The 14,553-nt window shown below is 39.5% G+C and overlaps 1 protein-coding gene across 4 annotated transcripts; it reads right to left on the minus strand.

Moving 5' to 3' along the window:
• Positions 1 to 1,192: 1,192 nt before the first annotated feature.
• On the minus strand, positions 1,193 to 13,207 carry ackr3a (atypical chemokine receptor 3a). 4 transcript variants are annotated; one of them, XM_024287250.2, is made up of 3 exons: positions 13,022 to 13,207; positions 10,418 to 10,486; positions 1,193 to 4,523 (listed from the first exon to the last, which is right to left on the minus strand). In XM_024287250.2, the coding sequence occupies exon 3, from the start codon at positions 4,474 to 4,476 to the stop codon at positions 3,337 to 3,339; it is 1,140 nt and encodes a 379-aa protein (XP_024143018.1). In that variant the 5' UTR covers positions 4,477 to 4,523; positions 10,418 to 10,486; positions 13,022 to 13,207; the 3' UTR covers positions 1,193 to 3,336. The 4 variants fall into 4 exon arrangements, with proteins under 4 accessions (XP_024143018.1, XP_024143019.1, XP_036065606.1 ...); XM_024287251.2 differs by lacking the exon at positions 10,418 to 10,486; XM_036209713.1 differs by lacking the exon at positions 13,022 to 13,207 and having other exon boundaries at positions 10,418 to 10,577.
• Between the last annotated feature and the right edge of the window lie 1,346 nt (positions 13,208 to 14,553).

A 14,553-nucleotide genomic window follows, 5' to 3' on the forward strand; every position in this document is an offset into this window, starting at 1 on the left:
AAGGGATTTTGTCTCAACTTTAATAACAAAATTCATGTTATTCATCAAAATTAATAACAAAAACACCTTTTAGGTTATGCTCTTTGATCCTCTAGACCCCAAATGGGGTGTAGCATAAATTGGGGGCTCGTCCAGGATCCTGATGGTTCCTCCCGGACAAGCCCCCAATTTATGCTGGCTCTTTTGGGGTTTTAACAGAATGGGGAGCATAACATAAAAGTAATTTTGTTCATTTTAAGTTAAAACCAAATTACTTTTATGATTGCTCCTCGATCCCCTAAACTCAATAAGGGGCATAGCATAAATTGGGGACTCGTCCGGGATCTTAATGGTTAATGGATCCTGGACAAACCCCCGATTTTTGTTAGATTCGAAGTTAAAACAAAATTAATTTTATTTTATGCTCCTCGATCTCCTAGACCAAAAAGGGGCGTAACAGCAGGACTTTTTAGAGTTATAAAACCAATGGGATGTATTTTCCAGCTATGTGCTTGGTGAACAGCGAATAGTGACTCTCTGCTGGGAAGGCTAAATGTAGGGGTATGATGAAGTTGTAAGATTAGGGGAAGAATTCAGATTCAGCTTAGGCCTGCCAACACTTCCCATCATCCCTTTTTTTTTACACGGTCTCCAACTAACTTACTCTAACATTCATTCTTCAACAAAAATGGCACGCAATATTGGGATGAGGGAAACAAAAACATACATGGATCTAGCTGCTAACAAGTGGATGCATCAGAATAGAGTGGAACAGGAAGCTTGTAGTCCACTCAGTACATTTTCTACTGTCTTTTTTAAATAGCTTTTTCTAATATGCTCTTGATAAATGATTTTAAATAAAAAAAATGTACTCATAAGCAGAAGATTCAAATAATTAAAGTCGTTTCCAGCTACTGCAGCTGGAGAAACTTCAGAGCAGTTATGTCACATCTCAGCTGAGATATATTGACTTGTTTTCTTGGTTTTAGCTCAACCTTGATGTTTCTGTTTTACATGACTTCAGTGCCTCAAACTAAAGACCAGCACCTTTTCAGAGGAACATTCCATTAAGATGAGAGATATCCTCTAAACGTGTGAGGAGGTTCATGCTGCATCATGTCCTAATGGCTTTAAAAAAAAAAAAAACTGATCTCAAAATCTGTGGGGATCTGAACTTATGGGACAATTTAAGCTAAAAACAAAGAAGCAAAACATTTTTTTGTGTGTTTATTATGTAATAAAACAAGCAATACATTACAACAACAAAAGAACCTCTCAGTTCTTGTAGAAACATGTTTGTTTTCTCTCTAATAACTTCTGAAAACCGTTTCGGCATGAAAACATGTACAACAAATTGGGTGACATAATGCAGTCAGCATCCGTGTGTCAGAACGATACAGCGAGAAAAATGTGCGATTTAATGTTTTTGACGTGCAAAACTTTGGTTGTTGAGCTTTTGGTTATGAACACACACTGTGAGGAATGCGTTGACATTTTGGAACGTTTGTCTCCGTCTGCATTTGGACACATGTCTGCCTGCTTTGACAGATTCATTTGTTGAGTTTGAGCAATCTATGCTTGCTGTAACTGAACCAAATGAGAATGTGTTGATTTTAGTAGCGTAACAAAGCCCTAATGTGAAGGTTAAGTATTTAAAATGAAGGTAAAGAAGTTTAGCCACACAGGCTAACATATAAAAGTACTTATAAGGATTTGATAAATCACAACTTTCTTTAAAAAATGAATGTTTTTAAATGTTTATTTTTTCAAACTTTGTTGCCTAATAAACAACACTGTAAGGTAAAAATGCAATAAGTCAATCACTTTTGACGATACACAAATAAGTGTCTATTGGTGACATACGGTAGATCACCACAAACAGCATCTAAAAACTGTCAAATCTCCTTCTGTGTGTTGTGCAATAGCTCAAGGCTAAGCTTGATGATATCATAAAGATTGCTCATCTCTGCACAATCAGTATCAGCAGGGCCATTCCCCACCCTGTCTGCACAGAACATGCATGAAGAGAGCATAGTGGAGCCGATTTGATGGATATTTGAGACAAATCCTGCATTTTGTGGTACAAGTACCAAATTTGGCATGATTGGGATCACTTTCTTTAATAAAAAAAGCATGTTAGCTACAAGATCAATCCAATATTTAGGGATACATATCAAAAAAATCGATCGATTAGCTCCAGTATTGTTTGAAAACCACATATATGGACAGGATTATGATGGTATAAAATCAATCAAGAAGTAAATTTCCGGCAAACTGTAGTATTTCTTTCAGTTTTATTTTTTTTCTAGCGTTTTTGTCTTTTTATGTACATGAGATACAATCGTCCAATCACAAGCTTGCTTCTTCCAAGTCAATCCTTGAATACATTTCTCTGTCAAATGCCATGAAATTTTTATTTATAGCTTTAAACTCCTCATGAATAAGAAATATTTTAGCGTTTTTGGTAAAAGAATTAGACTGTATCGTATTGCCTAAAAGTTAGTTGAATTCTTGATTTATTGATTCATGGATTATGTATCAAAATGCATAAAATCCATTTGTAAAAGCTAAAAATATTCAATGTCTATTTGCCCTCAACATGAGAGGCACTAACAGAATACTATTTTAAAGATATTTTAGATTTTCTGAAAGGTACATTTTTTGCCTAATTTGGTCCTTGTACCACAAAATGCACAATTATTTACATTTACTAATAGGGAAATTTATAAAAATATAAGAAAGAATTATTCCTTAAAATAATGCATAAAAGTCTCATATTTTTATGTAAATCAAACAGAAACATTCCTAAAAAATGGAGTCGAGAGATGAATTATTTGTCTGCTACATGAGGATGTGATTCATGTCGAGACAGCAGGACTGAAGCTCAGAGCCAGTCAGTGGATCAACTATAAAACAATGAGGCAGTGTTGTGCGATGTGGCGCAGGAATCAGTGTGTGATGACTTAGCATTCAACAAGAGAGAGACAAAACCATACAAATGAATATAAATACAACTAAATACAAAGATATTACACTTCTGGTACTACATCAGACCTCATACAAAAAACAAAATACGTTCACACACACAGTAAAAGCAACATTTTTACACAAGTTACAGTTTTGGCTTTTCAACTATAATGACTGTCTATACTGATTTAAAACTGAATGTTTTCATAAACTGTTTTAAGTGCTTGTTTTAATTTGTCAAGAGATGAAAAGTTGCAGACTTCAAGTTTTTCTAAAACTAAATAAAGTCTCTGTAAAAAAAAAAAAAAAAAAAAAAAAAAATTGGCTTTGGACAGCAGACGAAAGAAATCCGCTGAGATAAATGCTTCTTCAGTCATTCAGACGTTGTCTTTATATGAGTGGCGGGTTTTCCACAGCCACAGCAGAGTATTCAGTCTCAGACATGTTGGGAGCCTCGATGAGACGTGCCAGGCCCGTTCGAGTTGAGTATTTGAAAATGAACGCCTTCATGAGGTCATAGCGGTAGTTCCTGTTGATGAAGTTGTAGAGGATGGGGTTGAAGCAGCAGTGGAGCAGGGACAGACACTGGGTGAGGTGCAAAGCCACGTAGATCACGTTCTCCAGGCCGCACGTCAGCGGCACCAAACCCAGCTGCGACAGCGAGTCGGCCAAGAGCACGGCGTGGTACGGCCCCCAACACGCCAGAAAAACAACGATGTAGGCCAGAATAACTCTGCGGCTGACGCGGCGCTCTTGCTCCACTGGAGATGAGGAGGAGGATGATGATGAAGAGGCGTGGGTGAACGCTCTGGCCAGCAGGGCGTAGAACACGGCGATGACCGGGAAGGGGAGAACGAAGCCCAACAGGATGAAACTCAGCTGCACTCCCACCATCCACTCCCTGAGGTTCTCCTCTGGATACACGGGCCTGCACAGCATGGTGTCGCCGTGCGTCGACTTCACAGTATGCAGGAAGTGAGTGTCTGGCAAGGAGGCTACCAGCGCCAGGAGCCAAACCCCCAAACACACCCCCCGGCGGATCAACTTCCTGCGTCGGGCTCCCTCCTCTCTGGGCGTCACCAGACTAAAGTAACGGTCCACGCTCATGCACGCCAAAAAGAAGATGCTCCCAAAGAGGTTGACGGAGAACAGCAGGTGCGTGAGTTTACACGCCACTTCCCCGAACGGCCAGTGGCCGTGCTGGGCCAGCGAGCTCACCCAGATGGGGAGTGTCGCGCACACGCACAAGTCTGCGACCGCCAGGTGAGCGATGTACGTGTGCGTCTCGTGGCGAGGGGTGGAGTCCCTCTGAGCGCGGACGTTCACCCAGAGGACCAGGGCGTTGGCGGCCAGGCCAATGACGAAGATGAAGGTGTAGAGGACGCACATGGAGTACAGCAGGGCGCTGCGATTGAACGCCGTGGCACACACCATGGCGTCCACACTTGTGATGTTGCTGAAGGTCTCAGAGAAGTTCAACTCCCCAATGGACTCCCACAGGTCCTCCAGCTCACTGGTGCTCAGACTCATTTTTGACTGCAGGTAGAGGCGAGTGCACAACCTGACTGGAACAGACCCTGTGAAACCAGAAAATCAATAGATTATGAATCGGACTAGCTTAGTATTAACATCTGTAATAACAGCTTAAAGTTCCACTAAAAAAATCATTTTTTGATCTATTTTAAAATTGTTTCCAGTAGTCTTTTAATTATGATTATGCTGTTTTTAGACAAAATAAAATAGAAAAAACTGTTGTTTTCAAGGACATAGTTTCTGCAGAGCGGCAGTAGTTCATTTGAAATTTGCCTCTGAGTTGTGGGCGGAACCACTGGCATGAAGTAAGCCCACCCCCACATCCCGTCATCAATCTGTTTACCGTATTTTCCGGAATATAAATCGCAGGAGCAAAAGAATGTCTAATCAGGAAGAAGAAAACCTCAAATAAATCACTCGGAGTATAAGTCGCCCTTTTGGGAGAAAAGTCTGACATTTCAGAATAAATCCGCCAAGTCCAGTGTATAACTACAAAAATAAATAAATAAATAAAAACAAGAGTAATAATCTTTTGACGTGTATAAGAAAAATATTAAAGTTTAAGAGGAAAACAATCCGATTCTCTTCCATGTTAGTTTTGAACGACACTTCTTCTGCCACCATCAGTAGTAAATACTTATACTCTAATGCAGCGCCCTCTGGCGTTTGTTGGAGAAAACAACTGGTGTTTACTGGGAAAATGACAAATATATGAGCCAATTAATGTCTAAAAAGAATCACACAAATGAGCCGCTTCTGCTAAACTATGAAAAAGACTGTGATTTTTACTCCAGATAATACGGTACTGTCTCTCCTGCTAACTTACAGCTCCTCACAACCCCAACCAAACATTACCAGTGCAATAAAAATGGTGAGCAATATTAGGGCGAGGACCAAGACTTTCAGTGAGGCTTCATTCTGCCATTATGGTCCTCGCCTGTGTGGTGATCTTTACCTATCTCTCTCTATTTATGCATTTATTTATTTTTCATATATTTTCTTTTTGTATTTTATCTATTCTATGTATTTCATTTTATTTTTCATTTATGTCTCTACATATTTTTTTTTTTATTATGATTGTGGCCCCAGTGTTTCCTGTGGGGATCCTTCATGACTGGGCCTGTCGTGGTCGTCGCCGTGGTTCTCGCCCGCCTGGTGCAGCTGGGGTCCAGCACTGCAGCCTCAAGGTTATGGAGTGAACCCCGGTGCTGTCTCTGTCTGGGTGGGAACTGTGGCTGTTATGGCTCCTGGTATGAAGAGATTCCCAAATACTGTTTCCTCACAGCAAAGCCGAGCCTTAAGTTTTGTTAAGAAGTTAAAATTTATAAGTGTTTGTGGGGTCATGGGATGTATTTGTAAATGGAGGGTGGGATGGGTATTTGTTTTTAATTGTAAAGCGCTTTGAGCTGTAAAAGTATGAGAAGTACTTTTTTTATAAATAAAGTTTGATTTGATTAGAGCCTTACAGTTTTGAGCCAGCTTGGATGAGGAAAACAAAGACGTACATGGATCTATTCTCCTCTTTTAGAATGGGGTGTAGCAGGGAACTTGTGGCCCGCCCGGTGTATACGCCACATCTACTCCGTAATGTGTTAAAAAACCCCAAAACATAATTTTCCATTGGAGTGGGTCTATAATGCAACTTTTTTGGACAATAATTTAATATTTTACAACGAAACACCAAGTCCACGCGTGTTTCTTCATTAAGGATCCGAGTGTGGCTAACTCGTTAAGACATCTCTTGTATGAGTTAATAACAAGTCCTTGTTATTGTGTCGCCCGCTGTGGAGTTCTCTATGATTGATGTGCACTCCAGGGCCAGCACAATAAATGTTTACACTAGCCCCTCTGGCACTCTGGGCTGACTGGACACGAGGAAGTGGGACTGAGAAACCAAAACAGGGAGTTTTTCCGGCACGTTCTGGGCATTCCAAGATAAAGCGCGGGTCAGGGTGGGAAACCTGATGCTTCTTTAAAGAGTGTTTTCCCTTAAAATGCTTGTTATTATAAAACACAAGGAATCCCGCGTCTCTTCTTTGCTCATAAGGCAGGAAAGGAGAGGGCGAAAGATCAGCTGTCACCACCCGGATGATCAAAGGAAGCTTTTTTTTAAGTCTCACAATACAAGATCATGTGCACACCAAAGCATTGTGCACATAGGCAGAGAGAAAGGTGACTAAAACAGCATGGAGGAGCATTGAAATAGTCTAGACTGCTTTGGAATGCCAATAACCCGCTGCGATTTCTCTGAGCCTAATGGACCTCTGAAATGTTCACCCCTGCATGGCCTGCTTTCACAGCTTTCTGCTGCGATGTCTCTCTCAACTAACTGTCAGCCTGCAACGGCGCGAGGGTTCAGAGGTGAGAGGTGATGCATCAAAACCAGAACACGAGCGGCTTAACCCCGACGCCGCCCCCCGACCGACTCGTACACCCACAGAGTGAATGGTGCGCAGAGATCAGCAGGAGGCTTGACGCCCGCAAAATGGTGCGACTGGGGTTAAAAAGGAGGTCAGCGTCCGCTGGGTGGCACAGCACGCCGGAGAGCAGTGAAATGTGACCGTGTCGGACATCTGTCTGAGTGGGAGACTTGTGCTCCATGTGGGATAATTGGCACAAAGTCACAGAGGAGGAGGAAAAGGGGGGAAATGAAGTTGAAAATAAATATGTATGAGGGCACCTGGAAAATATTAGTCTGTGCAGCTGTTCCATGAAGATTTGATGATTTTACTCATTCAAATATAAAACTTTTAAGGAAGAAATGCTTAAAATAAATGTTTTTCCTACTTTTATAGCACTAACAAAACATCCATGAAAGAATTTCCAAAGTAAACATCTTTTTTTATGACTTTTTTTTGTCCGTTTTATAAATAAATAAATTTTTCAGCTAATTTAATCGCAAAAATCAGCATTAAAACAATAAGAGCGTTGCAAAAACTTAATTTTAAGAAAGTAAAAAGACAAGAAAAATGTTCGTACTTGGTAGTCTAATCACATTATGAATGTTTTAGATTTTTTTGCTTAAATAAACTCAACAGAGCGGGGATTTTTGATTTATTTCTTAAATAAAATCATTTTAATGTCAAAAACAATCAACAAAAAGTGCTGTTCAGAACACTTGGATTAGCATAAAACCAACAAACGTGACTAAACTTTTTTTGGTTTTGCAAAAAACTCTTTTGATCTTAAAACTTCTTTTAATCTATCAGGGGATCCCAGTCATTTAAATTGAGAGATTTTCTCCAATTATCTTATACTATATGGAAAATGCCTAAAGGTGCCAGGTAGGTTTCAAACCAATTACCATTTTAACACCCACAAAATCAGATAACGCACAAGATAGCAAATGGAGCTCATCTCTTCCACTCTGCAGCTTCTGCGCTTCCTCTCTGCTCCCTGTCTGACCCGCGTTTCTCCAACAAAAACGGCTCTTTTGTTGCTCACAATACACAGAATGAAGCAAACGGGGGTCATTTCTTTTTTTCATGTGCAAATGCAGCCGACAAGAGGAGGAGTGCAGGTGCAACGTGTTTGACAGAGTTTCCTCCTGTCGGTCTCGATCTACCGGCTCCATGCTCCAGGATAAAAATCTTTGGATAGAACAAGATGTTTCCGCGTTGATAAACAATAAACTGTCGCTCTCTGCGTCATTACGCGTGGAACAGAAGGAGAGATCCCGGCAGAAAGCGCGCACAGAAGTCGCAGTTCCTATTGTTGATTTATATCAGGCAAGAAGCAAACTTGTGTTATCAGTTGTGAGCTGACGGAAGCCGCTAAAGTCTGACTGACTGAGGGTTTAAATCTGGAGACAAACAATCCAGAAGCGGGGAGGAAAACGGTTGTTTTTAGGGGATATTTTGCGTCTTACAGGAAATATTATTGTCTGGAACTCAAACATGAATTTAGAAATTAAATAAATATAAATCAAGTAAGTCAAAACAGCCGCAAAAAGCACCTCCTTTCAAACATCTCACCTGTTTCCTTCTCTTCTCTTGAATCCTCTTTTCTCGTCTAAAGGACTGAAATGTTGGGTGGCAGGTTTCTTTTTAGGGCTGAAGCGCAACTCCTGCTCCGCTCGAGCGTCAGTGCGGCTCACTGCGCCTCCTCAAATGAATCGGACGGTCCCGTGCAGCGCGGAGACCCGCACTTGTTTGGAGGAAGCTACGCCTCCAGGGCTGGTCCCAGCTGAAGCGCGCGAGCGCGCTGACACGCGAACCAGCCGGCAGCTTCAGCCAAGCGCAGCAGAGAAAGACAACGAGGAAGTTCCACCAAAGTTTGATGTGGGACTTTTAAGATGATTTTTTGCAACCTCTGCAGGTTTCAAAGACCCACACCAATGACAATTGTGCTTTTTAAAGTATTCTGCTCCTGATATGAAAAAAAAATTAAGCTTACATTTTTTTTAATTCAAATTGTTGTAAATCAGAACCAGATGAAAAAATGTGTTTGGAAAAAAGCTGTAGCTGTGACGTAGGTGCTACAATTCAAGCAGCCATTTTTCATTTAATTTTTGTTAACACCTGAGGCGTTGCCAATGTTGCTAAAACACAAAATCTTTAACATACTTTAACTTTTTAACGGTTAAGATGATAATTCAGAAGATTCTGAATTACGTTGATCGTGCTAACGGTTAAAATCAAAGAACATAAACACCGGAGCTCGGGTGTAAAAGGGTTAAAAGTCGATGTACATGCACAGAAACTTAATTTTTTTGCAGAAAACGGGGTTTCATTGATTGTCTGCTGGATGTTCAACCAGTTGAACTGCTTGATTCTAACTCACAAAAAAAGATAAACTGTGACCAACATTTTTTCATTACACATATGCACAAAACATATTGAAATTCTAGAAATGTTGGGAAAAAAACTAAGTTTTGCAATCACACTGTTTCCATTAAGTCATAATTATGCGAATAAATTCAAACCAACTTACGAAATAAGTCATTCAAAAACGTGACGACGGTTGTGAACAATACTTACAGTACAGCAGATACATTCAAACTTCTGCCACAGCACTACCACTCATCATCATCTATCAAAGGAGACGTCGGCGTCTTATTCAGGCCGTGGAGCTACGTATCAGCCGCTATGAATGAATGAGATTTGGGGAAATTATGGTTGATGGTTTTATAGAGGGGATGTAGATCCAACAATTCCACATGAAACGCTCAACTTTTGATGAGCTGAGTGATTGTACCTCTTGAGTGCTTAAATGACTCATTTAATTTGAAAATATTTCAGTTTTGTGAAATAAGTCCATTTTGATATGCCTTAAAACACTTTTTCCCTGCGTAAATGTTATTTTTTTTTTTTTTTTTCTCGATAAAAGCAAGTTTCTTTTTCAAAATTTCTTTCCAGTTTGCACAAATTCATAGTTTGGTCCTTTTTTTGAGTGTCTTTTCAGCCATATCACAACAATATGAATAGTAGAACAAGAATTAATAGTTGATAATAACAGCAAAAAAAAAGGAAAAGCACAAAAGAACAAAATATATTGCTAAAAATTTATGTAAAAAAATGATAAATTAAAGGAGCTGCACTGACTAAAGGGGTTTTCTTTAGGGATAATTTCAGAATAAACTTGAAATCTTCCAGAGTGACAAGTTCTCTCACTTTCTACTGTAAACTATAGAATGAAGAAGGTGTCGAGTCTTCAAATGTTTACTTTCCCAATTCCCTTTAGGACAAACATCTGTAGAATATTAGGTGAGCACAGACGGTCCTGCTTGTTCTCATGGAATAAAGGGTAAACTTTTAGCACTAACAGTCCAATAATGAATGTATACATTCAAATAAACTAATGCAGGAGTCTGTTAATGTATAAAAAACACGACTGGGCCAACCAGGTGGTGCGTTCCTTCCCTGGGGCGTTTTTCACAGAACATTGGGAGTCTGGTGCATTCATAAAGAGATGAGTAAAAAGTGAAAACATTACTGACCTCAGCTGTCTTCTCCAATGACTTAAGGAAAGATTTATTCTTTGGCTGCTCATCCAACCTTGCTAGAGCCTGGAACATACAGTAGGAGCATTGCTAGAAAGGATCTGAGCCTGAATGCAGATACTACTATAAATGGTACGACATACTCGTCTATGATTGGTTCACCATCGACAAAGAAATGTAAAGAAAACTGGAGTGCTGCAGTTAAAACATTCATTGTTTGTCTTGTTTTGTTGTGGTTTTTGAGCATCTGACACATTAGTTGTTGTTTAACCAGCTAACTTCAACCATTTACACAGAAGTAGCTGATTTGCAACACTTTACATTGGTGAAGTGCTTATGCAATCAGTGTGAATCAGCTAATACTGACACAGAAAAAAAAAAAACAGCTTTTTTCAAAGTTTTCTGCACGTCAAAATCTGTTGGAATTAGATTATTTGCATCAACGATCAAAGAGTTACTGTAGTTCAAAGAGCGTATGTTGTTCTGGTGTCGCTGATAACTTCTCCAGAGTTGAAAGTACCAAATGACACTTCAATAACGTACATGATTTTGCAATGTGTTTCACAAAATAACAATTAGACATCGGTACAAATCAAAGTAAATAATTATATGGTGTTCTACACTATGCAACCTTCCTCTGGTACATCTGTGGACATCGTCTGGGCTGCGCGTGAAGCATTTGTCCACTTTCAGAAAGTAGCCAGAGGCCCTATACAACTGAATCACCCGTACATAATGGGTACTTATATTATCCTTGTGAATACTTCACAATACACTTACACTCGACAATCGTATTCTCCCTTTTCATGATGTCCATTGAAGTGGCCGCACAAGCTTTAAAGAAACTGTAGGATCCCCTTGACATGAAGCCACTTATCTCCATGATCCTCCACGGGCCTGGACAACCCAAAAAAATCTCTAGCACCCAAATGGGTCTACCCCCATACAGGTGCGTGTGATGAAGGCTTCACAGTTGCTTGAGATATTCATAAGCATAGAGCGTTTCATGCTCTAATCTTTGACAGGAAGTGATAGAAAAAGAGCAGATTTTGGTGCCCTTTCAATAAAAATCGATAGAAACTAGAAAACCTGTGATCATGCTAGTCTGAATGTTTTTTGCTGAATGTTGTTGCTGAATATATTTACTGTAATTGCTGACGGCATTTGCTGAAAATGTGAAAGCTTTTGGCTAAATGATAAAAGACTTAACGTTGCAAAAAGTGCACAAAAAATTTCAAGAATTTCTTGTAAAATTGCATAAATTGCATGAAATTTTAAAATGTGTAGCAGGTCTGACTACCAAAAGTACAAGTATAAATGTCCTGAACATCAAAGGTGCACAAAGTATTTGAAAAATTTCTAATTTCGATGGAACTAAAAAAACATTGCATAAATTGTGTGAAAATTTTAGAAAATTGCAAAATATATGAATACCAAGAGTAGAAGCATGAATGTCCTGAACCTGAAAAAGAATTTTCCATTCATTTTCAATGGGTCTGTAAAATTTCAAAATGTACGTAAAATCTTACAACCATAAAATATATCAGTACCAAAAGTTCAAGCAGCAATGTCCTGAACGAGCTGAACGTTTTGATACTAAGAATGCTAAAATCCTGAAATCGCTAAAAGTGGTTTTAGCCGAATCCCCCTCCTCTGATTCCAAACTATATAGTGCAGGACTATAGTCCCCTGGATTTTAAAGGTAATTCGAACACGATGCTCAGGTACTTTTCTTTAGTTTTTCTAAACACAGCTTTCACAAAGTGAAAATTGAATAAATACAAACATTTTATGACGTTTATTTGTGTTCCGATGGTGAAAATGTGGATGTTTTATTCAAAAATTACATTTAAACATGTTTTTTTTTTGTTCAAAATTGTTCGACCGCATTGCATTGTGGTCTATATTCACTTATCTATTGAGCATCGATGCACCTTAGTTTTTCGCAAAGACTTCTGGGAAATTTCGAGTGCATTCGATTTGGGAATTAGTAGATTCGGACAGCAGCAGAAAATAGCAAACACACTATAGAGTGATCGGGGAGGAATTCAGACAAAAGCAGTGTGAATACATTTTTACGTGCCGAAAAATGTACAGAAAAGAGCAGAAGAATGCCGACTAGGTATTCACACAGCTGTGGTGTGTCTGTTTTCAAAAGCAGAGAAGAGAGCAATTGAACACAAGAACTAAATAAAGAGACAGAAATTCATTGTTTTAGCATCAGAAGTTGAGACGCAATCAGTTACGGTATCATCAGCATAATATCTGAATGATTCTGTCAATTTAAAAAAAGAACTGTACACACAGCAGTTAAAAACTGTAAGGTCTTCATTCAGCAGACACACCAACTGAAGCACTTCTGTGGTGCAGGATGGTGTGCTCCCTGAACCGCTCCACCCCAGCATACATCATTATGAAACTACATTTTCAGTAAACCGCATCAACTTCTTCTTCCACCCAAAACCATCAACTGGGTTAAACCCACTTTCACATGTAACTGCACACAAACATCTGATGCCATCCACTCATCATTTCAAATCATTTGAAAGGCCTTAAGCAAATGAATGACAGAGAAAAGGAGTTAGTTTTGAATTTTATGACCTGCAATCCGCTCTTTTCTTTCCTCAGGCCCACGACGTCAGCTCCTCTCTTGTTGTTTCATTGTTGTCGGGGCTTGATTCATTCACATTTTGGAAACAGTCTTGGGAAGCGGCACAAAGCAGTGTGGGAGGTTGGTGTGTTTGCTGAGAGCAGCTGCTCACCTGCAGCTCTGGTGGCCTCACAGCTGCTTCCACCCGAGCAATTAACCCCAAGTTCAGCACAAAGACAGGATCACAAAAGGAAGCCGAACTGGCGGAATTTGGATTGGGAATGCCGGGACACAAGTGTTTTAGTCAAATCGGGATTCCGTCCTTCATAATTACAGCACGACCACGGGACGAAATATTGACTTAACCAGGTCTGCTTTGTGTGTTTCGTCCTGACAAAGACGTGGCTTTCACAGGTCATCTCACTTTAGGGTTTATTATGGCTGTCTCCATTTAGTGATGGAATACAGCCAGCAGGCTAGACTGACCTCATTAAAGAGCAAAGAAGTGAAATCAGGATCAGCACGGCTTTAAAGAAAGCTCTCCCTATGCACGCATACCTATTGTCTTCCATATCAGGAGCATCGGGAGGGGGGGTTGTAAGCCTTTCTGATAAGCATCCGTGGTCCTGCAGACTGCTGCCAACCAATGTTCTGCAGTCCTCATTCACACAGAGGGTGGGTGGGTGTGTGACCATACTGTCTGGTGGGAAAATGAAGCTAATTTAAAATCTAATGGGGTTTTAAAGCTGAAGGATGTAAGAGACAGGAAGCAAACAAGTTTGTAAAACAATAGAATGCAGCTTCTGAGAATGCTTAAAAGAAAATACTCAAAAATATTGCAATTAAATGATAGTAAAAAAAGAAATACAGTGTTTTCAATGTTCTGAAGTAAACGATAATACAGTTTGGGGTTGGAAGGCTAGCGTTTTTGTCTTGCAGCGAGAAGGCCTGGTTTGAATCATTGACTGTATATAGATATGGACACTGCCTGTGATGTCATCTATAAAAAAGGCAAATTTTGGTTGCCATTTTTCCCTGATACAGGCACCGCCACTTGGAGCCAGTCGACAGTGATTGATCCGAGTTGGTCTGCATCAACGTTTCTACGGCAACTATTATCACCAATCATGAGTAAGCTTTTTTTTATGTTTTTAAATATTTTATTTGCCAAACAACACAACAAACTAACAAAGAAAGACAAAACAGAGATAAAAAAAGATGTGTATGTGTAAAAATATATAAATAATAATAATTATTATTAATAATAATAATGTTTGAAGTCCCTTCTATTGAAAGCGGCTTCGCAGAATCAGTCAATTAACTTTTGGATGTGGGGGCTAGTGCACCACATGCTTCTACTGAGGCATCTGATTGGTCGGTTTATAACTTGACTAACTTCTGATAAAGCAAGATTATCGTGAAAGAAAATAGGATTATAAAGAAGATATTAAGAAAAAAAGAATTACTATTTTGGCAAATAGAATGACAGAGAAAAAGCTGTTTATTTCTCTATATTTTGACTTCTCTAAGGCAGCAGCTACTT

This window comes from Oryzias melastigma, linkage group LG21 (genome assembly GCF_002922805.2).
Source record: "Oryzias melastigma strain HK-1 linkage group LG21, ASM292280v2, whole genome shotgun sequence".
Classification (NCBI taxonomy): Eukaryota; Metazoa; Chordata; class Actinopteri; order Beloniformes; family Adrianichthyidae; genus Oryzias; species Oryzias melastigma.

What these genes read in the sequence shown, in the direction of transcription:
- ackr3a (XM_024287251.2), bottom strand. Translation starts at nt 4,476, where the DNA reads ATGAGTCTGAGCACCAGTGAGCTGGAGGACCTGTGGGAGTCCATTGGG.